At 34.6% G+C, this 27,889-nt stretch overlaps 1 protein-coding gene across 6 annotated transcripts; it reads left to right on the top strand.

Moving 5' to 3' along the window:
* Positions 1-9,734: 9,734 nt before the first annotated feature.
* LOC131060390 (inositol transporter 1) lies at positions 9,735-26,920 on the top strand. 6 transcript variants are annotated; one of them, XM_057993606.2, is made up of 10 exons: positions 13,913-14,050; positions 19,976-20,005; positions 20,211-20,323; positions 20,451-20,520; positions 22,112-22,182; positions 22,347-22,682; positions 24,547-24,654; positions 24,773-24,967; positions 25,133-25,525; positions 25,773-26,920. In XM_057993606.2, the coding sequence occupies exons 6-10, from the start codon at positions 22,362-22,364 to the stop codon at positions 26,286-26,288; spliced, it is 1,533 nt and encodes a 510-aa protein (XP_057849589.1). In that variant the 5' UTR covers positions 13,913-14,050; positions 19,976-20,005; positions 20,211-20,323; positions 20,451-20,520; positions 22,112-22,182; positions 22,347-22,361; the 3' UTR covers positions 26,289-26,920. The 6 variants fall into 6 exon arrangements, with proteins under 6 accessions (XP_057849584.1, XP_057849589.1, XP_057849588.1 ...); XM_057993605.2 differs by having other exon boundaries at positions 19,976-20,323; XM_057993604.1 differs by lacking the exon at positions 13,913-14,050 and having other exon boundaries at positions 19,633-20,005.
* The last annotated feature ends 969 nt before the right edge of the window (positions 26,921-27,889 follow it).

The following is a 27,889-nucleotide window of genomic DNA, read 5'->3' as shown; positions in this document are numbered from 1 at the left end:
CGTTTAACATTTTCCCTTTGTGAGAGTTTTTTTCCCTGTGTGCACAAATAAATTATCTCTTTTTTTTCTGTGAATAGATCTCCCTGTGTGTGCAAGCAAATTTTCTCTTTTCTCTGTGAACAGATCTCCCTGTGTGTATAAATAAATCATCTCTCTTCTCTATGAATAGACCTCCCTGTGTAAAGAACAAAAGAAATGAAAGAAAAAGGGAGAAGAAGAACCTCTCTGGTTACTGCTTCATTGTACTTAATCTGTGATTATTATTATTTCTATCAGACCTGTTATCTACCCTGCTCTGAGTGATTTTCAGTAATTTAAAAATGCAATACTCCTGTATAAAAAAATAGTAATAATAATATTATATATAAGAACATATATATTTATATACATATACATATATATATATATATATATATAAATAACCAAAAAAAAAAGAAATCATTTCGAACTTTAAATTTCCCTTGAACTCCGTAACGCACGACGTTTTACGTAAAAAGGCGACAGTGTGCATGGACGGTTACATTGTAACCGTCGCAGGGTACGGAGGGGCCCGCGGGTCCCCTCATCTCTGCGGACCTGCGCATGCAGGGCCGCAGGGGTGATGGGACCCGTGGTCCCCACCCCGCACCCTACTCACTACCCAAAGCAAAAATAAGTTATTTAATTAAAGGTTTTTTTTTCCCTTTCTAATTTGTAATTTGAAATTTTAAATTGGGGTCTTTTTTTTTATATAAATTAATTACTTAAAATTTTTTTTTAGTTTGATAGAAATGGCATTTAGGAAATATTGAATTCTTTTTTTTTGTATAAGCTTTAAGATATCGTATTTCGACTTAGAAAAAAATTGGGCTAATATGTAGCGAGTTCATAATTAAATTATCCTTAGTAAGTTTAAAATTGTAGACTATATTCTTTTAAAGTTAAGTTACTCAACCCATTAAGAATCATTGGGATACTTGATTGCTCTTTAGAGATTAACTTACATTAATACAAATGCTTATATTTAATCGTTATTTTGGACTCGTTAAATCTCCTTACATCATGCAAGTTCCTCATAGATTAATTGCCTTCATTGATGGTTCATAACATGCGAATTATTTGTGGAATAATTACATCTTTCATGCATTTACTATTATGCAAGTTTCGTGATGGTCATTATTATGCAAATTACACTTCAAGTAGTTAATTCAATTATTACGCTTTCATTTTTGTTTTCATAGTTAGAAAACTAAACAAAGGAAGTTGGAAAACCAAAACTAGCAGCGTTCGGTATATATGGTGCCTCTGGGTCACACTTACGGGTAATGCCGTCGTGTTAAACTACTGCACTTAACGCCTAATAAAGCTACATTAACGACGTCTGTGGCATCGTCCCTATAAATCGTCGGGGAGTAATAAGAAACATTTGGAAGTTAAAATCCAAGGGGCGGGTAATCCCCCTTGGATCGATAATTTAATAAGATAACTTTTAAATGATTTTCACATCCGTTGAGATACACCATAGTAAACCCCTTTTTAAGGATGGTCAAGTTAAATACCCTCATGAAGTTTATTTTCCTTTTTTATTTATTTCATCTTGAAGGGATATTGGTGATTTGCAATTGGGTGACGCTCTTGATAAGTATTAGGGTCTAGTTATTTTGTTTAGGCCACAAGCAATAGGCCATCTTGAGCCTTCGCTTAAGTGCTACCATCGTGGGTAGCAACCGCAGAGAAACTGTCTGGGACACTGACCCTAGAAAGGGTTGCGTACCCACAAATCAGTTTACATCAAACCATAGATTAGAAAATAGAACTACATATTTTACGCCTTGATCCCGTGCCGAAGCGGGTATGTAGGCAGTCTTAGGATGGAGTTGTCCCTCGTACTCAGGCGTTCGTGGGTGGGGTCTAGGCTTGGTTGAGTAAGAATCCTAATTGAAAGATAAGATAATCAATTTGATTCAATGCATACTCGGAAGGAATCCCGTATGGATTCGCTTGACTTCTCGAGGCTTTAAGCTAAATTCCGAGGCAGAATTCAAGCTTGTATTATTTTTAATTACTCCTAAGGACGGTGACCTCGGTGCATTCTTGATAGAAGAATGTAGTGCTTAGTGAGTGGCTCAGGACCCGAATGGTCCCGATGAGTCTAAGTCTCTGGCCAGAGCATCTCCTATCCCGTTCGGATGGATGCCTATCCTGTTTGGGTAGATGCCTATCCCGTATTGGATAGATGGAATATTACGTCCCGTATGGACAATTGCCTAACCCGTATGGTTAGAAGCTCATCCCGAATGGATGAATGCCTAATCCTAATTGGATGGATGCCCAGAGTATGCAATTGAATAAAACATAATGAAAAAAAAAATAATACTCAATCTTTGTTGAATCAATTTTGGTGGGTTATTACAATTATGGTTTCTTGTATCATAAGAATTGATAGCAACATTGTAACCAATCAATGGTGTGAAATAGTCTTGAATATATGTATTTGCAAACTTTTCCACAAACTCTGGGTCCTGCACCAAGTCCATGCAATTTGACAGGAAACAGGACACCACATCACTGTAGTAGACTGAACTAGAAGCATTCTGCAAGAATTCTTCACCTAATATTGTCCTTAGAGACGCTTCAGTGGAGGGAGAATGGAAATGAAATATGTGTGCCATCGTGGTTGTATCAATTGGCCCAATAATTGGACAATCCCATTTCGGTGTCGGAATATATATTCGCTTATTGGTTGGCACAGTGTACATTCTGTGATAATATGTAAATTCAAGTAGCATAAGCATAATTCAAGTACAATTATTTTTGGAAAATTTTTTTATTTTTTTAGAAATCTTTATCTCACTTAAACAAATGTGCCTATAATTTTTTTTTTCGTGTTTAATAAATATTAGTGAAAAATTTGAGCACTATATATTACTTTTAATGTTTTGAATCAAATATCAATGTTATTGTTTTGAGGTCTCAAATGGGAACATGACAAATGTGTTAGGTGGAAATGATGAGACAAGTGACTCAATTTAGCATAAAATAAAGAATTTATTTTTAAAATATCTTTGTATGAAAGAAATTAAAAATATAAAACATCAAACTAAATTTAAATGCCATGCATGTACAAATTTTACCATTACAATTTTTTACTTTTTTTATTTTGTTAAGTATTAAAGTTTTATGTTTTCTATATAAGCATATTTGAACCAATACTTTTTATAAGTGAACATTGCAAAAGAACAAAGGAGAGAAAAAATGTAGTTCTCAAAAAGTTAAAAAAACTACAATACCATATTTGGTTCAATGGATAAAAAGAATGACCACAAAATTAACTAGGAATAGCAAAAATATAGAAAAAATACTATGAAGCACTTCTTAATATTATAAGATGTTATATATGGATAAAAACTTAGCGATTTCTTTTCAAAAATAAAAGACAAGTTAATATTTACCTTCTTTACAAATATATTCTGATTTTTTACTTGTCAATGTTCATTCATCCTAGCTCCACTCTTAACATTAGTAACTAATCTATTACAATATGTAAATATTCCTAAAAGTTGGTTCTCAAAATTTTAAATTACACACATATATTCTTGATTAGAAATAATTGTAATAGTGAAATTAGTAGTTTCTTGATCCTCTAACATGTAAAAAATAGCATACTTCCATATTAGTATAACTAATCTTACTTTTCAACATTTTACTTTCATTTTCACTCAAATTCATGCATTTACTCTCTTTATTCAACTAATCATTTTATCCTTTTATATATATATATATTAACAAAATTAATACTATAAAAATGACCCTAAAAAAGCCTATTTTTAAATTTGAATCTGAACATTCACACCCAATCTTTTTACTAATTATTAGGAATAAACCTTAATAGATTACATTACATTTTATGATAATAATTGAAGAATTTATTCATGAAGGAAAAAGCAAAAAAGTAAGTTTAAATATTTTGCAGCATATTCTTTTTAAAATATATTGTGTAACTCTCTCAATTGAGTATAACTACTATGCACAATTGAATGCAGAGTGGAGAATAATTCATATGAAACATACAAGACTTCTTTCTATCACATGATTTGAAAGATACAATAGCAGACTTAATAATACCTAATCATAGAATTTGCTGAAAATTTTTAGTTCCAGTGCATATTCAGACATTGAAGATATAGGAAGAAATTAAAAAAAAATTGAAAAATTATGCATAAACATGTGTTGGGAAAAAAAAGTGTAAAACTGTGCATAAACATGCATTGGAAAAGACTAACACGTGGATAGAAATGAATACATGCATTGCAAGCCTAGAGTCCTCTTGTTAATCCAAACATAAGCAGTGTGCAAGCAAGGAATGGCAACGTGCTATTCTTTTTGCATAAATCAACTTTAGTTGGCAAGAGAAAAGCCAGCCCATTTATCATATCAAGTTCTATTATTTGTAAGCTCAACTTCATTTGGCATATCATGAGACTTTTCACTGAACATATTAGCCAGGAAGTCCTCAAGTTTCTCTAGGGTATATCTTAGGTACCTATTTCTAATGGCATTGTTGTCCAATAAATCGCCATAAGTTTCAGTGAAATTTCTATAAGCAGGAACAAGAACCTGTGTACTTTTAACAAGAGTTCCCTCTTTAAGATCATCATTAGATATCACCCAATGTTGATGTGTTTCATGAATATGATCAAGTGTTGAGTTGAATGCACTGAGCCTTTGCATAAACAGCTCTGTGGTTTCTCCTCTGTTTCCAGTAGATACAGCTAATCCTTTCCTATTCATATGCACAAGAACAGGTCCCTGCTCCTGTTTCTCATAACCTAAAAGCTACTGATTAACCCATTGTTTTTTCTCCTTGAGCCACACCTCTCCCACAGATTCCATCTCACTGTGCCTAAATATTTTGACTTAATTAAATATTTGATTGCAATATGAGGTTAAATGTAGCTTTTCCTGATCTATTGTTTATAATTTATTAAGTATTTTTCTCCAACATCATGAAGACTACAGTGATTTTTAGTTATTGTTGCTTGATTTATTTCATGTAACCAAAGAACATTAGTGGATTGCACACTTCAGACTCGAAAGGGCTAAATGACATTCTAGCTAGATTCTTAAATTCTAGGATATGCAGGTATAATACAATTAGTATCCATTCTAAGAATATCAATTTGAATTGGCAGGGTAATGCACTCTTGGTGATATGACTTTGAAGATAACCTTCACAATGATTTTGAAGGTAATGGTCATAAGAACACTCATCAGAAAGTACAAGGAACTGCCTAAGTGATATGGAGAACACAGATTCAGAATCCTTATTAATCTGACTATATCAAATTTTCATAGACCTGGTATAAGGCTACACCTTAAGCCTCTTTTTTCATCACAATGCAAAAGTAATAATCTTGGATGGTAGCTCTAATCATTATAGAATTGTAGGCCTGTGTAATGTGTGCATAAAATAATTATAAGATAAACTAAGTATATGAGCTCAAAGGTTTTGATTTGACTTATAGATTCCCAACAACAACCTTGAGTTACAGTTAGGAAAACTATGCACCTAAAATCCATGACTTTATCATCTTAACTGAAAATATGCTAAAACACTTCACTGCCTTGATTGATACTGAAACTATTGCTTACAAGGCATGCCATAACAAGGATTTGACATGAGATATCTTTATCCACAACAATAAAGATAAATATGACCAGGATGAAGGCAAATATCTATTTATGGCTACAAATAGCTTTTGTATTCTTATTCATGTCACTAGAATTGCAGACCTGGAGCTTCAACATTACCCTCTCAGTCCTAAAGAACCACGTCATTGTTACTAGTGAAGGAAGAGAGCAAGTATGGCTTGCTTCAGTGTTGGAAAGAACTTCAGCAAATCTCAGCTGTAAGATTAATGAATATATTTCATAGAATAATTTAAAAATAGAGGTGAAGGATTGTTAAGGGTTTAACAATCACCAAGTCATGTAGTAGCCTCTTCTAAGCTCAACCGTATGCAACTTATGTTGTTGTATCTTTTCTTTTTTAAATTGATGAACTATGTTAAAAAAGGGCGATCGATTTTACTAGAAGAATATTGCAGGTTCTGGAGGAATTTGTATGCTGATTGGACTTTATACTTAATTGTCCAACCCTTGGAGCATTGCAAGGATTTAAAAGAGACAGGAATTTGAAAAAAGTGAAGTTTGGAAGAGTCTAAATGTCTTAGATCTGTAAGAAGATTCTGCAGCCAGCCTCTTTGGTGGAGTTTTGATAATAAAAATTACTGCAACTTGAACTTGAAAACAAGATTAGCTTTATTAGATGGATTGTTGGATCAAATGAAGTCCACTACTTTCCAAAGTTTTTTTAAAAAAGTAAAAACCTTCTGGAAAGGCTTGAGATAAATAGAAGCTTATCCCTTGGTACAGTCATAACCCCATTATATCTCTTGGTACGATCAATAATAAGCCCAGGTGTTTACAGTTATGCCTAAGTGGTAGTGCACTTCCCTCTGGCTCTGCTATTGGGTCAAGGTAACTCGCCCTAGCGTCTGCGAGAAACCGAGAAGGCTTTTACTTTGTAACTCGATCAACTAGTTCAAATGCTACTGCAGGCTCACCAATAGCAGGCTTACCAATTCTAGCGCCAGTGAGAGGTTATGCTTCGTGAATCAGCTTATCCAGTTCCAAATAAACTGATTCAATAGATGGTGTTGCTCTTTTGTATTCTTATTCATGTCACTAGAATTGCAGACCTGGAGCTTCAACGTTACCCTCTCAGTCCTAAAGTACCATGCCATTGTTACTAGTGAAGGAAGAGAGCACGTATGGCTTGCTTCAGCGTTGGAAAGAACTTCAGCAAATCTCAGCTGTAAGATTAATGAATATATTTCATAGAATAATTTAAAAATAGAGGTGAAGGAAAAATGGTGAACAAACTTAACAATATTCTACATCATAAAAAATAAAAAAAAAAAACCAAGATTTATCACACTTCTTGCTAATCCTTGACTACTACTGAGTTTATTTTTGGATGTAACACAATAGAGTCAAAAATTTCCAAAATTGGTAGAAATTCATATTACAGCATAAATTCAAAATTTAGTCCCCAAAAATCGTAAAAATCTACTTCTGCAAAAAATATATAGTAAAAATAATCGTTGAAATTTAGATACCATTAAGATTTATGCTAATCGTAAAAGCATGGACCGAGAGAATTACAGAAATCCGTATAAACTTCAACGCTTGAAAAAAAATTACAAACTCCTACAAGTGAATATCAAGTTTGCATAATCTACACCCAAAAAAATTTAAATATTGCAATAAATAAAAATTCCTAAAGTAGGCAAAGTAGGTAGACATTCAAATCGAAGTAAAATTTTCTGACATGGGCGATTGATTTACTGCAACTTGAACTTGAAAACAAGATTAGCTTTATCAGATGGATTGTTGGATCAAATGAAGTCCACTACTCTAAATTAAGCGTTTCATATCATTTAAACATTGCCCAAAAGATTACAAACAAATGTATTAAATTTAGCTGCTAGATAGGGGATCTATAAGCAGATTGTCCAGATCTGTAACAGATAAGCGAGACGTTGAAGAACTCAACAAAAAAAGAAAGTGGAAAACAAAAGGTAAATATATTGTGGACAACTAACAAAATATAGACAAATCTGCTATATGGTTTCATAGTACTTTGAAAGCATACCTTTTTTGATCTTCAAATACTGATATCTCTGTCCTCAATACCCAGGGTCCTCAACAAGCCTGCAAATGTGACAATATTACTTTAGCCTATCAAGCACATATGAATCATAGGTATACATAGAGGAACAACTTCAGAAGAAAATCATTTTACCTAAATCTACAACAAAAACCACACAACAATGTTTGCTACTTGATGGTTTATGAAGTGGGAAGACAAAAAGAACAACCTGTGGTTGTGCTCAAATACAAAGGCCACAGAAGTTGATAGAGGCAGAGGAATGAACATTCTAGACTGGACAAACCATAATTAATACGATGACCAACTGCACAACCATTGCATTATTTAAAAAAATAGTAGTATTCAACTTGTACTGTCCAAAGAAAAATGCGAGAGGGAAGTCTTATGTACATTATACTATTGAAACAATTCAATGCATTAAAGACATGAAACTTTTGTCAACAATACAATTAAATCTCATTTGTCAACGAACAAATCTTACAATATAATATCTTATATTTTTGGTATATTTTATTACAGTTTCGTACAATTCATTAAAAGGAAAAAAGTTTTTTCTAGATTTTTGTGGAAATCAATTGACAATGAAGACCAAAATTTATTGTCATTTTAGATTGTTCTAAATAAATAATTTTTTTGGATGATTTAATCAAAAGGAAAATGTATTTTTGTCCATGACTGTTTCTAGAATAGACCAATGAGAAAGAAGATAAATAATTTTATGAAAATAATAATAAAATGTTCCTTGAATCAAACTATAGAAACACCTATAAATGTTTCAAAATACTACAATACGATTGGATAGCCTCACAAAACTAATGCATCCAATGAATGAATTAGTTATCCTGCCTATCGGTAGGAACTAAAAAACAAATCTTGTACTCATCTATTGGCTATGAAAAACCTATTAAGAATCAAATCGAATTATATTAACTTTTATTGAAATGAAAAAACTTAGAATATGTCATAACATCCTCCATCTTTAACTTATAATACATAAAAAGTATCTAATATGTCTATTAATAATTAAACAATGTTGAAATTCCAATTTAAAAAAAAGAGGTACTATCTAAATTAGAAAATATAAAATAAAATTTAAAATCTTTACATAAATGACATAAATAATCAACAAATGGTAGCTGTGGACACGTGAATGATCAGCAATGTCCCTAACAATGATATGAAATGTCCCATAGAATGAGTCTTACTAAATCTAAGATTTATAATATTATAAGAAATAAATTACAAATTATATTAACTTTTATTATTGGAATGAACGAAAAGAATCAACTTGGAACTTACAATCTTCCATAACATCCTCCTCCATTTAAACTTAAATTATTAAAAATATCTATAAAATAAAATATCTATATATTATTAATAATTAAATAAGGTTGAAATTCCAATTAAAAATATCTATAAAATAAAATATCTATATATTATTAATAATTAAATAAGGTTGAAATTCCAATTAGAGAAATAGAAAGTCTACCAGAGTAAGAAACACAGATTTAAACTCTTTTGCTAATGACAGAAATAACTAATATAAATGGCAGCTGTGGACACGTGTATGGTCAAAAATGTCCCCAACAATTACGGCACGAGGATTCCATGGACGTGGCGTACGGTCAGAGCAATCGCTTATCACCATTTGCACTTTTTTGTCCATCGCGTTAAACGCCGACGCGTGGCACATAATTCCAGCTGTACATTGTACGTCTCGACTCTTCTGTCTACTTTCGTCTTGCGATTGGAATAAACGTTTGAAAGTTTTCGCTGCCGCGATTGCTTTTGCCGACGAAAGAGTCCGCTGACATCTAGCGGCGCTGGTGAGCTCCAAAAATGTGGGAATTAATCTGGAGCATGGCGCTAATTGTTCCAGTTTTTCTCGGGGACAAGATACCGAGTGTGTAGATTTTCCCGGCGAGTATGAAGGGCATGGAGAACATGACGAAACTTTGTGGTAGGCTGCATTTTTCTCTGTTTCTATAATTAGTGGATTTTCATTCTTTCTCGGAGATTTCGGCGCCTAGCCAATTGTAGTGGGCCACTTTTCGGTCTGTTGGACGGCAAACCGCTTTGGAATACCGCTTGAGAAGGTTGAGAGATGAGCGGGTTTGGAGAGAGGGAGCTGATTTATAGGCTTACCTCGGATGGATTGAAGGCATTGCATTTGTTTCAATAAATGCTGGCATTCTGGAAGAGTCAGAGATTTTTGTTGAAATATTCTCTAAAGTTTGAGATTGCTGAAGCTTGATTTCTCAGGAAACATATTTTATTCGCAGGAAATATTTGTTTCTCCTGGTGCTCGGCTTTTGGATTTGATGTGTAAGTAATTCCTGGTTTGTTTATTGTTTGTTCGAAAGTGGTCAGGTTTTCCTGTCTGTAAACTTTATTTTCAGCCAAATTTATTGAATTTGAAAGTTTAATTTGTGTTTTTTAATGCCGAGTTACGGTTGGAAATGCCTTGGATTTCAATTTGCCGATCTAGAGATAGAGAATTCAGTGGCGGGTTTTAACCAATGTCTTTAGCGGGGTGAATCTAGATAAATGTAGTTTTATTTTTTTTGGTTTTTTTGAAGTTGGGATTTTCTTGGGGATGGACTATGTCTCAGATAAACTTAAGCTTTCAATATTGAATTCTGTTTTTCAATTGGCGTCTTTCCGAGTTGATGTCTTCAAACTCTGGAAATCTGAGAAAAAAAGACTTCCTTAGCAGCATTCTCTGTTGTGGTGAGATCTTCAGCCAAGCTCTGCGGTTTTTGACGGTGAATTTTTTTATATTCCTCTTTTGAAAAATTCGGAGTCATTTTGGGAATGAAGTCTGTCTGTGAGCAGGTTTGTAACTGGAAAGGTGACATCATGCTGAAAATGGTTTATTTCGATTTTGATTGATGTTTTTAGCCTTTAACCAGATAAATCTGGGTAAAGCGGGATTATTTAGCTGTGCGTTGTTTTTTCCCTTTTTCCTCCCTTCCGAATCTTTTACACAGTTAAGGAAATTTTTTACTTTAGCAGCGTTCTTTGTCGTGGTGAGATCTTCAGCCAAGCTTTCCGGTTTGTGACAGTGAATTTCTTTATATTCGACTATTCTGAAAATTTTTGGGTTCATTTTGGTAATGAAGTCTGTCTGTGACCAAGTTTGTACCAGGAAAGGTGAAATCCCGCTGAAAATGGTTTATTTCGGTTTTGATTGATGTTTTTATCCTTTAGCCAAATAAATCTGGGGGAAACGGGATTATTTAGTTGTGCGTTGTTTTTTGCCCTTTTTGTCAAAACTTCCGAAGCTTATACGCAGCTGAAAGGAAAAAGTCTTCTTTAGCAGCGTTCTTTGTTGTGGTGAGACCTTCAGCCAAGCTTTCCGGTTTGTGACGGTGAATTTGTTTATATTCGACTCTTCTGAAAATTTTGGGTTCATTTTGGTAATGAAGTCTGTCTGTGACCAATTTGTAGCAGGAATGGTGAAATCCCGCTGAAAATGGTTAATTTCGGTTTTGATTGATGTTTTTAGCCTTTAGCCAGATAAATCTGGGTGAAACGGGATTATTTAGTTGGGCTTTGTTTTTTTTCCCTTTTTTTTTTTTCCTTCCGAAGCTTATACGCAGCTAAAGGAAAAAGTCTTTTTTAGCAGCGTTCTTTGTTGTGGTGAGATCTTCAGCCAAGCTTTCCGGTTTGTGACGGTGAATTTATTTATATTCGACTCTTCTGAAAATTTTGGGTTCATTTTGGTAATGGAGTCTGTCTGTGACCATGTTCGTAGCAGAAATGTTGAAATCCCGCTGAAAATGGTTGATTTCAGTTTTGATTGATTTTTCATTCGGCACTGTTCTCTGTCGATGGAGAGATTTTTGGCCATGCCTTTACGACTGCAACGATGAACCGAAAGTGCGCTTGTTTCATAAGTTGCCTCATCATTCTGTCAATGAACTCTGTGTATAATTATTATCTACAATGACAGAATCTAGCTAGGATTTTTTGTTTTTGTCTTCCTGTGGTAAATTTGGATTGAAATTACAATATTTTGAATCTTCGATGCCCATATTACAACGGGTATTTGTGAGTCGAAATTTGAGTCATCGACCATGAAATCTGATCGGAAATGCTATTAAGTGATTTAAATTTTTGTGGGTCTATCTTCTTAGCCAGAGCCATAAACTGTGAAATTTGGCTGTAAAGTGTTCAATTTAATTCTAATATTCTACTTGTTATGACCTGGCGGAATCTGGGTTTAAAGTCTTGTTTATGAGTGTAATCAGTAGTCTAGGTTTAAAGCAATAACTCTAGGGCTCTTACAACATTTTCCTCACAGATTGGGACATTTTTCTTTAAAATTTAAGAAGAATTTACTTGAGAGCATTTCTTCTTTTAAGTTTTTCGAAGAATACACGTGAGAGCAGTCTCTAGTCTACAGGTAAAAAAGAGCATCCAATTATGAAGGTATCATCGCATGAGTTTGGATTTATTTTTAAGCTCTGAAATTTGGTGAGCCGCCTTAATAAAATTCTAGTTGAGATCTTTAACTGATTATGTATAATATCAGTGTAGTTTGCATCAACCACCTTTTTCCCTCGGGACAAGGAAGACCTTGACGTGAATTCAAGAAGAATTCACTCGAGAGCATTCTCCTTTTAAGTTTCTAGAAGAATACACATGTGAGAGCAGTCTCTAGTCCAATTATGAAAGTATCATCGAACGAGTTTGGATTTATTTTTAAGCTCTGAAATTTGGTGAACTGCCTTAATAAAATTCTAGTTCAGATCTTCAACTGATTATGTATTGTATCAGTGTAGTTTGCATCAACCACCTTTTTCCAGGACAAGGAAGACCTTGATGTGAATTCAATCGGATCAGTTAGTTGATTGATAGTTGGGGGATCAGCGAGAAGACCTTGATGTGAATTCAATTGGACCAGTTAGTTGATTGATAGTTGGCAGATCTGCGATTTACCCACTCAATCTTCTGTCCTGAACCTCTATTCTTCTACAAACGAGAGATCAACCTTGTCTATGTTCTTCTCCAAAACTGATTTGAATATCTGCTTAAACTATTGTGGAGTACATAATTAAAACATTTTCTTTTCCTATTGCCGGATATAATTATTAGAACTTATAATAAGACCTTATAAAACTACACGCCTCTATAGACAAGCACAAAAGTTACCTTCATTATCTAGATACATTAACATCTAGAAGTAAAACTCTGCTGGAATCCAGATATAAGGGCGTAATGGTTTTTTCAGGTTTCTAGAGTGATTGTATCCTAGCCCTCTCAATTTGCTTCCTTGTAAGAGGTTTCATCTTGCTTTTTAACTGGGCAGAGCAGCCCCCAATTCTCTATTTTATAGAATAATCTTTCCGTGAACTTTGTCTTTTAATAAGTGTTGCTTCCTCGTATCTTTTAGGAATAGGTTTCTTCTTTTACAAGCAAAGATTTTGAAGTGGTATTTGTTTAACTTTAGATGTCTGCAGCAAGAATTTTTAGCATTTTATGGACAATTGTCATGTGAGGACTGCATGTGATTGGGCATCAGATTATTAGCCTTTACTTTAGTCCAATAGTGTGCATCATCATAAATCATTGAGTTTCTGAATAAGAGCTTCAGTAAACTACTAACTCAGGTAAAACTGTTAATTTCTCATTCTTAATTCTACCTGCATTGTCTGATCCAGAGTTTCATTTCTTTTCTTTCTTGCTGCAATTTCATCCTAAGACAAACATACTTTAAATGTCTTTACCACTTGTTGAAAGTTCTCATATTTTTCTTCCATACACTAATTTCAATCATTCTTAAGTGAAGTATCTCGATATCCTTGGTTGTCAAATTTCTTGTAGGAGTTGAATTACAATATTTATGCCATCATAGTGACTAAGCGAACACCAAAGTAACTGTATATCGAACTTAGTATTTAAAAGTTGTAAGGAATTGTTTTTCCAGTTATTCCTCTCTTTGCAAGTTTCAAATTCTTCATCTATTTAATTGACTCATATTGCCTATGCAGGACTTTGAATAGGTTGTGCTATTACTTATGCCTTTGAATAGCACGCACTATAAAAACAAAATTCTTGCCTCTGGTTGGAAGAAAATAAATTGATCTGATCTGGAACAGACTTTTGTCATCTCTGAGAACTATAGCTACACTTGTAGAATTTACATTTGAAGATCCCATAAGGCGGTATTACCTGGTTAAGTAGCAAAAATGACGATGGGTATCTTGCCAGGGACATCAGCTCCATCTAGACCTGTTGCAGGAAGGGAGGTGACTTTATTTGGTAATGCATACATCCTGGGTTTAACCTTTGCAGCTGGTATTGGAGGATTATTGTTTGGTTATGATACGGGTATGCTCTTCCCACTAATTTTCAAGTATTTGAAGGCATAACGTCTCTTGTAAATAAGTTTGATCTTATTATTGTATTCGTATGCAAAAATTCTGGGTTCCTCCCATTGAGTATGGAGGTTTCTTATAATTAATGTGGAAGGCTATACTAATGTTGTGCAGACTCTTTTTTATGTGAGTTCAATTAGTCACGGTAATTTGGTGCAGCTTAACCGGTTTCTTAATACTTTTAACATTCTTATTGGCTAACTTTATCTTAAGATTATTTCGCATCCATCCTATGAATCTGTAATTGCTGTATTAGAAAATAGAAAGTGTTCTGTATTGGTTGCAGTCTGTATTTGCCGTGTTAGAGAATAAAAGATACTTGTCTGTATTGATTGTAAAAATCTGTAGTCACCTCATCACCTCATTATACAACAGATACAACTTCTGTTCTTGTAGGACGGCTCTAGAAAAATGTTAAGTCTCACGTAGCTACACTTATTCATTCCCTTTGAAATTTGTAATTCTGAGATAAGTCATAGACTCATAAGGGATCTATTCGAGAATGCACAAGTCCATTAAATACCAAACTCTGAAAAAACCATAGCTTGGGAAGGGGTCTATCTAGGGGGTTTCAGGATCTATGATTATGGATTGAAAGGTCCCATGGATATTAATAAAAAATTGCTACATGATAAATTGGAATCTTATTGTGGAAAGCAGGATCCTCTACCTTTTAGCTTTCAGATTTGCTTGTCCAGTGAGGCTGGAAACTTTTCCTACCAGCTTAGTGGATTTTTATATTTATGAAGTTTGGATGCAGTATTGCAGCTTGTAAACAAATCATGGGATCGGTAGCTAAATTATTAACATTATTAGCTGCTCCAATAAAATTAATGGAACAAGCTTCTAAATTTTCTCAACAGCACCTGCTGAAGTTTTTGATGAAGTCCCCCCTTTATTAGACCATAGCCATAGTATCTGTAAAATTCAATTGGGATCTATCATTTCAATTAAAACAATGAGGCACCCCATTGGCTAAGTTTATTTTTCCTTCCATGGCTGCCTTCGATATGGAATTCTTATTTCTAGTTTAGGTCTGGATGCCATTTGAAAAGAGTATTCTAGAAGTTGGATTCAGATTTTAAGTGAGTGAAGATCCATAATTGGGAGTTACTATCAGTAACAGTAGCAAAGTCATAGCCCGCAGCTCTGGTTTCTTGCCCATATCTGTTGTGGTTCCAGATCCAGCAGATTCAGCTGTGTCTGAAACAGGGACAAGGGTTGAATCAGCACTAGTTTACCCTATTTCAGTCCCTTTGTTGATTTTCCCAGGTTTTATTGGATGTATATTAATGTATATATCTGATTCAATCTGATACTTGCATTCTTGGAATTCCATATGTTCTCAAATTGAATAACATTATACTATATATATTCCTTTGGAGAGGCATGTCGTTGAATGGACATGTCTCTCCTTTAATTATAATAATTTAATCAATATTATAATGTTTCATCAATCAATTATTAGTTTAGAATAATATAATAGATTAATATTGAATACTAAATTTCATAGGATTAATAATAATATAATAATATAACAATATAACATAATAATATTATTATTAATCAACATATATTATATGTATTCTAAATGATCATTCAACTGAAGCTACAAACATTAACACTCCCTCTTAGCTAGGGAGGATGATCAGACATAATGTGTAGTGATCTCCCATGTCAACACTTATGGCCCTCACCATAGCTACACAAAACATAATTAACACTCCCTCTTAGCTAGGGAAGATAAAATCAATGCAAATGCATTAAGTCTAGATTAATTATGGAATAGAGAAAATATTATCTCACTATGATATCGGGAAGTATGGTATAAACAAGAATATCAACATAGGGGACCATAGTCTTAAGGTGTGAATTTGCCTCCGTTGGCGATTCTATTCACAAGCTCTTGTGTGGATTGCCTTAGTCGGCGATTCTATCCATAAGCTCTTGTGTGGATTGCCTCAGTCGGCGATTCTATCCATGAGCTCTCACGTGGATTGCCTCAGTCGGCGATTCTATCCATGAGCTCTCACGTGGATTGCCTCAGTCGGCAATTCTATCCACAAGCTCTTATGTGGATTGCCTCAGTCGGTGATTCTATCCATGAGCTCTCAAGTGGATTGCCTCAGTCGACGATTCTATCCATGAGCTCTCACGTGGATTGCCTCAGTCGGCGATTCTATCCATGAGCTCTCACGTGGATTGCCTCAGTCGGCGATTCTATCTACAAGCTCTTAAGTGGATTGCCTCAGTCGGCGATTCTATCCATGAGCTCTCACGTGGATTGCCTTAGTCGGTGATTCTATCCACAAGCTCTTAAGTGGATTGCCTCAGTCGGTGATTCTATCCATAAGCTCTTACGTGGATTGCTTTAGTCGACGATTCTATCCGCGAGCTCTCATGTGGATTGTCTTTGTCGGCGATTCTATCCACAAGCTCAAGTTATTGTAAGATCGTCACCTTCCAATAACCTCAAAAATACAAGTGGAAATCATTTGGAAGTCGTCACTTCCTTATGATTTACACAGGGCCCATAAGGCATTAAATGATTTCATTAGTATAATAATCAGTTGAATCAAGTTCTACCTCATAAGTGTTTCACCTTCAATAGTGAAAATCCCTCTCAATCACTATGATCGAAATTGTCACAAGTTGACTGAACCATCTGCTCCCTCTGAAGCTCAAGTTCTTGTATCAACCTCTTGTCCTCTTTTGAAATGTCAGATTCCCTCTTCATCTGGTTTCAATCATCAATTCATTTATAAGCTTCAATTTATTTCTCCCTTTAATTCAATTTTATTGTGCTTTCGTCCTTAAGTTTAAAACATTTCCTTTCATAAGGTGAGCCCATATAAGAAATATCACGCATGAATCATCTCTCATCATAATTCCCTTTGAATGATGTAGAACATTTTCAAAATTTTGATCAACACTTTCATTATGATCTACCACACACAGTCGTTAATAACTTTTGCAATTTACCAAATTTATCCAATCTCTTCGGTGAGATGTTAGAAAATCTAATTACAAACATTTCCTCCAAGTTATAGCGAGATCCAATGGTTAAAACAAAAGTTATGACATTTTTCCCAAAACTGCTAACGCTAGGTAGGGTTTCAAGTGACCTGCACCAAAGTCGTCATATCTTGCACAAAACTGAATCAAATTTGATGAGATAAACATATTTGAAAACTAGAAACACAGATCTTTCCATCCATATATTATAGTCCTCATTTTGAGGCCAACCAAGGGCCGTACAATGGCATATTTCAGACTGAAAATTCTAGAAAAAACTGAATTCTCCAACCCTCTCCAACCTCCAAATTAAACTTCACAGGCCTGAGCTCTGATACCATGTTGATTTTCCCAGGTTTTATTGGATGTATTTTAATGTATATATCTGATTCAATCTGATACTTGCATTCTTGGAATTCTATATGTTCTCAAATTGAATAACATTATACTATATATATTCCTTTGGAGAGGCATGTCCTTGAATGGACATGTCTCTCCTTTAATTATAATAATTTAATCAATATTATAATGTTTCATCAATCAATTATTAATTTAGAATAATATAATAGATTAATATTGAATACTAAATTTTATATGATTAATAATAATATAATAATATAACATAATAATATATTATTATTAATCAACATATATTATATGTATTCTAAATGATCATTCGACTGAAGCTACAAACATTAACACCCTTCATACACGTAATAGCTGTGGGTCTGATAAAGGTCTGCTTCATTAATATTCTTTTTTCATTCTGTTAAGGGATAAGAATTGGGATCTTAAGGTGTGGTTTCTGGTATATTCATCAACCACTATTGATTAGATTACATGCTGGAATGTGGAAGAGCCCAATATAAATTAGATGTAGCACACTCGATAGAGTGGAAAATATATTGTTTTATTTGTCAACAAAGAAAGAAGTGCTAAGTAGTTTGTTGTCTGAGTCGCTTTCTTTACAAATGTACTACATTGTTGCTGCCCCCCTCCGTCCCCATCAAATCCCTCGACTAAAGAGAATTTTATCTAGTCAAATCATAACAAGCTTGATTATTTTTTTCCTTCATATTTGATGTTTGATTCCCAGCACTGCAAAACCAACACAGATGCATGTTAATGCATTTTTCCAGTTTAATTTATTATGCAGAATTTTATAGGAATATTTTCTGTCTGTGGTTTTGGAGTGAGAACAACATAGTATAATGTATTATCAGATTCATCTGGGTAGCAAGTTACCAAGAACTAAATTGCCCGCTCTCATATATTATTAGATTGGAAAGTTTTATTTAGCGATAAGATTTATTATCCTCTTTAGCAGTTACAGTGATCATACAATGGTTTTAATAGGCAATGGCAGAGTGCTCAGTTTCTCAGACAATGGAAAGATTATGTCTTGTTTAGTATGAATAGAAATCCACCAATTTAGTTTAGCAAGTTACCAAGAAGTAAATTGCCTGGTCTCATTTATCATTAGATTGGAAAGTTTTTATTTAGTGATTAGATTTATTATCCACTTTAGCAGTTATAGTCAACATACAAGATTAGTTCTAATAAGCAATGGCAGAGTGCTCCATTTCTAAGACAATGGAAAGATTATATCTTGTTTAGTATGAATAGAAATCCACCGATGTAGGTTAGCAAGTTGCCAAGAAGTAAATTGCTTACTCTCATAATATATTAAATTTGGAAAATTTTATATAGCGATAAGATTTATTATCCTCTATAGCAGTTACAGGCAACATACAATTAGTTTTAATAAGCAATGGCAGAGTGCTCATTTTCTCAGATAATAGAAAGGTTATAACTTGTTTAGTATGAATAGAAATCCACCAATGTACGTAGGAAGCTTAAATGATAAAAATGGATAGCATTGTCTATGAAAGGTATGGGCAGTAGATACTGCCAACAAAGGAATTGCTGACTAGGGAAGAAATAGGTTCTGTTTAGTATAGATTGATTGCAATCCACCAATGTGAGTAGGGCACTGGCAGTTAATGTAGTTAATGACAAAGATGGATAGCATTGTCTATGAAGGGTATAGGTAGTGGATATTGTCAATAAAGGTATTTCTTAATGGCTGAAACGGAATTGTGGATTGATGGTGGCAAACGTCTTATAGAGGTCAGCCTCTCCATTAGCTCAAGAGGAGTGGAAAGTTATAAGACGTGCCTTTTAAGTGGTGTCATATTGTTCTTGATTGATTGTTCATATGGCTTGAATCATTTTTCAGGATTGCTTCTTACTTGCTATTTTATGTTACAGCTATTCATGTGGGTACTATGGTGTTGTAAGCATCCAAGCAGATTAGTTATTGACTGGCTTTGTTACATAATTATTTTTACTATTATGCCAGTAGTCCACATGAGAACTATTTGTTGTGAGTGGGTTTTAATTTTAAATCCTTGAAATATCTTGAAGTTGTGTGGTACCATCCTCTCAAAAATTAGTGATGACCGTGGAGGCTTTCTTTATTTGATGTCTGTTCAAGGAATTGAAGCAAATCTTACACAGGAGTTGAAGCCCAAGGCTGATGGGTATCAACCACAAAAGCAGATAGCAAACAAAATTATGTCAAATCAAAGAACATGGCTGTCTACTAAAGGGTAGTCTGTAGCCAAATGTCTTCATTTTCATTTAGTATTTCTTTTTCTTTAGTAGCCAAATTGGTTTACAAAATTTCACTTTCTATTTCTTTATCTTGCATCATTAAGAATTCGTGTCAAAGCTTGTTCCTGCTGCTTTCTGAATGCATTTACAGCAAATATAAATTCTGTATTTTGTAGTGGTAGAAATTTGTGTTTTTCTAACATTTTTTCCCTTTTATGCTATATACCCAATTTGGTTCGTATGCAAGGCCTCTATGAAAAGTTGAATGTGCCTTCAGGTAATCAGTTATATTGTTCCCAATGCATTTTTTTAACTAAATTCTATTCAATATAGAATGTGTGCTAAATAGAGGTAAATAATAATGGTGCCTATGTTAATATAATTTTGTAAGAAGCAACTCGGGGGCAAGTAATTTCTTTAAGTGTCAAAATATATTTGCAACAATTAAAAACCCTGATATGTTGGTAATGAGTTTTCCCTAGCATTATGGAGTCTTGTGTGGTACAAGCAAGGCCTTTGCATGCATTTCACTTGGAGCTGCAGGTTATTCTATTCTCCAGTGATCGTATGGCAAAAGCAAGCCCACCTTTCTCAGGTTTTGCTGACATTTTACTTGTTATCTTGGATTTTATGATAGTGAGCTAAATGATTTCTATTTATTTGCACATGCAAGCTGTTTTGAATGAAAACAAGATTTCTCTTATGACATTTTTGATGTCCAGGCTAATAATGCAGAAGGGGAGGCCTAGGCTTAGGCCTTGACGAAGAGGCATTCCCATGATCATGTTGCTGGTAACATCTCTGAGTGGGTTTAGTTGAATTTGTTGAAGATACGTATCAGATATTGCAAAATATTTTTGTCTCGCGTCAATGACATGAATGTAAAGATTGCATTTGAGGCTTATATACATGTGTATGTGTGTGTGCGTGTATGTATACACATATGCAATAAATATAGCATCAATACAACTACTGCCACTAACAGGGGAATACTTTAGGTTATGTCTGGCATGGTAAACTGCTTCATTTTAGAATCTCCAGATTTTTTGCTGAACAACATTTTTTTTAAGAGGATCGCACCTATCGGAATGAATCTGTCAGTGGAAGGTCAACATATTTGCAGTGACACCAACCTTCAACCCTCATACACTGTGTTTGCCACCTAGTTCTGTTTTCCAGTCTTTGTCCTTTGAATACGACAATAGATAAGTGAAAATTATAGTGGCAGTACAGACATGCTGGATTGGGATGTTGGCACTGGTTGTATTAATGCCATGAATTAAATAATATACAAAGGTTTTTAGTACAAAGAAATTTAAGTTTACATTTTAGAGTCTAGTTCTCTTGGGGCCTAAAGAACACGTTCCACTCTAAAAATGTGACATATATCAAATTTTGAAATATAATGAATGTTGCATTTTAAGTATTTTTGTAGATCATTTTCTTATATTCTTTGTCAGATTATGCATAAAATTTATTTGATAGATTCAAATTCAGACATATTTGAAGCGCTGGACTTTGGTGGAATCATCACCTTCATGAATTGATCAAAGTTCATGAACATTGTTACTGTGGTGTTTGTTTCAAAAATATTCAGACAATGTTATAATTAATGTGAGCACTCAATTTAGGTGTGTATATTGGATGTTTAAATATTTCTTATATATTTGTTTTCATATTTTATTTATTGATTATATGTGAAATTTGTATGTCATAAATTCAAAAATTTCCAAAGTTTTTCGTGTTCTGATTCAAACATTGGTGAAGCTTTCACCTTAATGAACCTACCAAAGTTTATAGAGTTTGATACTATGATGTTCAGTTAAACAATCATTGAAAAAAGAATGATACAGTTATATGGAAATATACCTTATTGAAAGTCTAGACTTTGCTCTCTATCTAGGCTTCAGCATGCTGTGATAGTTTTTGAAGCGGCCATTTATCTAACTTGTTTATGACATTACCTTTTATATTACAATTTTCTGAAGGTATCTTCCAGGAAGGAGTGATTCTCTGTGAGCTAATTTTAATTCTTAATAGTTTCTTTATTTAATTGAATGACATCTTTAGATTTTTGGTTGTACTCTTTTTCATGCTTGATATTTAGGCAACCATATGTTTTTGTTATGCCTATAATTAAGTCATTTTTCACTTAAATCTTTGATATTTTGTGTTGTTAGATTTTTCTAGCAGATTTCTATGCGAGATAGTTGGAATGTCTATTCTTATTTACATGTTTTGTATTCTGGCACCTCTTAACTAATTTGGTTCATATTTCTATTCAAGTTCTTCTTGGATTGCATTGCTATTTGAATCTGTTCCAAGTGTAAATGTGTTTTGGCGTGACCTGTAGGGGAAACTTATCCTGAATATATAAATGCAGGTGTCATATCAGGGGCTCTTCTCTACATTCGTGAAGATTTTAAAGCTGTGAATGAGAGTAGCTTTTTACAGGTATGATTAAATTATTCTTTTTTTTTCCAAATATTTTAGATTAGATTTAATTTATCTTTTTTTGATGCATGTCTAGAATTTAATCTACATATGGTCTTTGTTCAAAAGCTTGTTGATAAGGAACTTATGCAGCTATAGTAACCAACTGACTTGGTGTTTGACAGGAGACTATTGTTAGTATGGCAATCTTTGGCGCCATTATAGGAGCTGCAATAAGTGGGTATATTGGTGATAAATATGGACGCAAGAAGGCAACTATCATAGCCGATTTCTTTTTTATTCTTGGAGCCATTGCAATGGCTGGTGCACCAGAACCATATACTCTGATTGCTGGACGGCTGCTAGTGGGTTTAGGTGTTGGGATTGCATCAATAACTTCCCCTATTTATATTGCGGAAGTTTCTCCCTCTGAAATAAGGGGAGCACTAGTGAGTACAAATACATTGATGACTACTGGTGGACAGTTCCTATCATACCTTGTGAACCTAGGATTTACAGAGGTAAGAAGGTTGTGGCTGGATGAATTTAGGCTGATGCTAATTCTTTGCTAGCTTGGATTGATAATTCATTTTTGCTTGTTTAAATTGATCTTAATATTATGAATTTTGTATCAAATGTATGTTAACGAAGGAGGCTCATGGAATTTTGGGAAGAGCATGTAGGAGTTAGACTCAAGAATAGGAACTCATCATAACTGGAAGTGTTATTATTGATAAAACGAGGCACCTCTATAATATAGCAATAGACATGCAGCATTCTTTTGTCTTTTATAAGAATAATTTAGGAAAAATAAAGAGATTACAGAATACCAAATCAAAATGAATTAAGATTGGGATACTTACAAAGAGAACTTAGAAAGATCAGAGAGATTCCTACTAAGAGCAACATAAGGACACCGGACAATTAAGACTAAAACCATCTTGTTAGGAGGAAGTGATAGATTTCATATTTACATAACGCAAGCCTCAAAACATGAGAACCGACAATTGATTTGTATTTTCAAGTGTTGGTTCCGTTAAAACTTCCCTTTGCAGCTGCACTGGTCTAGGATGTCAATCATCCTTTGATGCACTGCAGACTGCAAACAGCACAATAAACTTCTTTTAACAGCTGCAATCACCCCTTGTAGTGTGTGGGAATGCTGTTTGGAATAATGGTGTGATGCAGCTCTCAAAAACCAGTTACATGAAATTTTGAAATTAACAATGATGGTGCCTAACTTGGTCAAATATGTGCAAATGATGGCCGACCAGCAATCCACTGTGTTTGCCACACTAAAATCAACCTAAGGTATGGGTGACAACCTTTCCCTCCACTGTGGTGCTCAGGATTTACACATGAAAACGACAATGCCCAGTAATTCTGGAAACCAGCAGTAAAAATCTTTGAAAATATGAACAGCAAATTTGCTTGCAAATCAAATTGCCTAATCTGGAAACTTGACACTATCCAAAAATCGTCTCCAATGCAACCCTGTGTGACAATGTCCTAGAAAGAAATGAGGATTTTGGTCCTCCAAGGCCTGTGAACAGCTAAGGGTTTTCATCTTCTGCTGTGAATGCAAACATATAGCAAATTAAATCTAGATACCAAATGAAGCCAAATGCCATCACCTTTGTAAATCTCTCCAAAATGGGCCATGGATTAAAATTTCCCTCGAAAGTTAATTCTTTTAAAATTAAATATAATAATACTATTAAGATGCCCCTTAAATATAAAATACTAGTTCTTTAGCTCTGAGAAGGGGACATGACATCCTTGCCCTCCTTGCCCCATTTTCCACTGGTCAGCAGGGGCTGTAAGGTAACTGAAAAAGAAATTCTTCTGCATTTGATGGCTTTTCAGGAGTCAGATATTAACATATTCTTGAAATTGTTGATTTGTCACAAAGTGATTCCTCGATCTATCTGCGCCATTCTCTGTATTGTTTCTCCCCTAGTTGGGGCACTTTGGTAGCAATGCCTTAGGTTCGGTTCCACCTGACCCCTAGTAAGACAGCTGGTTATGGTTCTTTTGTTATCCTTGATTCCTTGGAGTTTGCTTGGCAGCAGGGTAAAAATCTCTTGATTGCTAAACTTTATTCGTACTTTTGACCTCCATGGCTTTGTGGAGAGTATCATTTAAATATTGTGAGGGCAAAGTGGATTTTAGGTTCTTCTGAGGCAGGCTGTTTGGCTGTAGTGTTTTCAGCATATAAAGATTGTTCATCACAAGCATTTGAAAATGTGGAATTTGCAGGTTGAGAGAATATGACACATTTAGATGTACAGCAGTTTATATGTTAAAGTCGACAAGTAGTTAATTCTAAATTGGTCAGCATTCAAGTAAATATGCTTATGGCTAAATTCTGAGTTTGCTTTGTAGGTGCCAGGGACATGGCGCTGGATGCTAGGTGCAGCAGGTTTGCCAGCTCTTGCACAGTTGGTGATAATGTTGTTCTTGCCAGAGTCACCACGTTGGCTCTTTATGGAGGTATTGATAGTCTGTTCTTTGTAAAGGTGTTGCTAGTGTATGTAGATATGTGGCATATCATTGAAGGGGAAAATGTCTTTTCAGATGTCTCCTAAAATTGCATTTTCTTTAAATGCAGAACAAGCAAGTTGAAGCAGTTGCAATTCTAGAAAAGATTTATGATCCTGACAGGCTAGATATTGAGGTTGAACAGCTATCTGCTGCTCTGGAGGAAGAAACCCAAGAGAGAGAATTGAAAGGAAAGATATCATACCTGGACCTTGTCAGGTCCAAGGAATTAAGGCTTGCTCTATTTGCTGGTGTTGGTTTTCAGGTATACAACTTCAGATTGTTTAATATGTCACTTTTTCCAGACTCTCTAACCATTTTTTGATTTAAAACTAGTTGTTCTTTTTGTATTTTCTGAGAAATATATAGTTGTCAATGTGTCATGGAATGAGCTAACTTAAATTTGATTTTTCGGGTGAATCCAATTTAGGCTTTTCAACAATTTGCGGGCATAAATACTGTAATGTACTACAGTCCCACCATCGTGCAACTAGCTGGTTTTGCTTCAAATCAGATAGCTTTGTTGCTTTCCTTAATAGTTGCTGCAATGAATGCTATTGGCACAATTCTTGGAATATTCCTTATAGATCGATGTGGAAGGAGATTGCTTGCCTTAACGAGTTTATTTGGCGTTTTTGTGTCACTTGCTATTCTCTCTGGAGCATTTTACTTGACTTCTGTAGATGTACCCACTGTCGACATACATCAGACACTCAAAGCAGGATATGCTTGTCCAGCTATCCTTGATTTCAGCCAACCACTTTGGAACTGCAATGGTTGCCTAAATGCGGGATGTGGCTTCTGTACGGCCTCAGGAAACCAGGTAAGAACAAAATGTTTTCTATTCATTCCAAATTTATTAGCATATATGGTGGAAACAAACTGTAGACTTTACATTTTTAACAGTTTTTTAGATCCAGGTGATATTTTTTATAAAATGTTTATTTAGCTGAGTCAGTGCCAAGTGAGGAGCCTGAACATTATTGACAACACAACTCTGAAATAGTTACATCCTTATGATTAATTTTGTAGTTTATGATTTATAATATTTATTCAACGGTCTCATGCAGATGCTTCCTGGAACCTGTTTCATTTCAAACTCAACATCTGAGCAATACTGTTCTTTAAATTCTGGTAATTGGTACAGTGAAATTTGTCCTAGTACTTATGGTTGGTTTGCAGTTCTTGGCTTGGTCCTTTACATAGCTTTCTTCTCTCCTGGTATGGGACCTGTTCCATGGACGATCAATTCTGAAATTTATCCATCAAAATATAGAAGCATGTGTGGAGGTATTGCTGCGACAGCTTGCTGGGTAAGCAATTTGATTGTTTCAGAGTCTTTCTTATCTCTGGTTGATGCAGTGGGGACATCCAAGACGTTTTTAATATTTGCTGCGATTGTTATGGCTGCATTCATTTTTGTGCTTGCTTTTGTTCCCGAGACAAAAGGCCTCAGCTTTGAGGAAGTTGAAAAAATGTGGCAAAAGAAAGCACATAAGGGTAGCAGTGACGATACGAGTGGAAGTTCTACCGAGGCTCTTCTTGACAAAAATCACAAGCCGGTATCCATTAAATCTGATGTCTGAGCCCCAGATATAGTGCGTATTAATTTGAGTGGTCCTAACTTAAGGTAGTACATGGACAAACTTATGACACATTGGGTGGGTGGTACAAAATTTTCATGATATTGAACAGCCTTCTGACAGAGAATTTGGTGGACCTAATTTTGGTTGCAATTTGACAGCCATCTGATATTATTAAGGTTGGTCCTAGTTCTAGGTGGCTTTATTCACTTTCATTTGATATGTTGAAAGTGCCAGTCTCTATCTGCAGGTTAATAGCAAAGTCTGTGAAACTTGCATTGTTTGGCAGTGTCACAGCCTCAATGATATTGTATATAGCCGAAGCGTATTGATTATGGTTGTGGGGAAAGTTCATTGTAGAATTATATGTATTTGTTATCAGAATTTTACAGTCCCAAGGGGTGATCAGAGTCAAATATTCCCACACCCAGGACATTTGAACTCGTATAATAGTGGAAGTGCAGTCACGTGACCATTGATTATGGATTCTGGGCATGTGAATCTGCTACTATCTTTCGCTATAAACTTTTGAGCTTTTGCCTAATATATATTTTTGCAAGCGGAAAGTGGATTAAAGCCGCTTTCTCGCCGTGCTAAATTAGATTAATAGAGGAAAACTGTCTTTAGAAGATAAATTTTAATTGGTAGACATGTTCTCCATTTGTTTGGTGATAAAGTATCGAAGTTCAGATTTTATAAAGAATTTTGTCTTTTAAATCAAGATAAAGATCACATGCATAGCAAAATAACTAAAATGAAGAAGAATATTAACTAAAATGAAAAAGAAGATTAACTGTTCTTAAAAGCATTGCCTTTTTTTTGCTTTAAATGCTTTCAAATATTTGAGAAAGTGGGGAATGCGTTGACATCAAAATTAATGAATTAGAAAGCCCATTACTATTGTATGTAGAGTTATGCCTATGAGTAATTATTATTATTATTATTTTTTCTCCGGAGAAAACCAAGGTTTTTTTCAAACACATTCGAATATTTCATGTTTCTGAATTCGCATGGCTGAAAATCAAAGCTGCAAAATTAAACTGTCCGCAAATCTAATATATCATCTAATTTCCAAATTTTTGCATTTTTGTCTCGGACATGGCCTACTAGGTAAGTATGTCTGGATTCAATGCCTAATATTTCCAATAGCAAATAGTAACAAGAGTTGTGATTTTAAAGTTAGTATTAATGATGAATAATTAAAATTGGATGAGATGTATTCTGAAATTTGAAAAAATAAATTGTCAACATTTAAATATCAACAAAACAGGTAATAACAGGTGATATTTTGTTAAACCAACCCCAAACCTTACCTACTTTTAGTGATAATAAAGTTGTCCTTCGATGGAAAATTTCCACAACTTTGATGGGGCTGCCAGACCGGGTCTGGCAGCGGTGGAGGAATGGTCTGGCAGCGGTGGAGGAATTTTAAGATCGCATGCTAGAGAGTTAGTGGCTACATATGCTCAATTTGAATGGGCGCTCCAGCAATCAACCAGAAGGTACTGGCGGGGGGCCTTCATATTGCTCTGTCTATTGGCATTGGGGAGGCATTGTCATAGACGGGGACTTTGGTGGAGGAGGAATTTTAAGATCGCACATTG

The sequence above is a fragment of the Cryptomeria japonica genome, chromosome 4 (assembly GCF_030272615.1).
Source record: "Cryptomeria japonica chromosome 4, Sugi_1.0, whole genome shotgun sequence".
Classification (NCBI taxonomy): Eukaryota; Viridiplantae; Streptophyta; class Pinopsida; order Cupressales; family Cupressaceae; genus Cryptomeria; species Cryptomeria japonica.
This window is presented reverse-complemented; position numbering and strand designations above follow the sequence as displayed.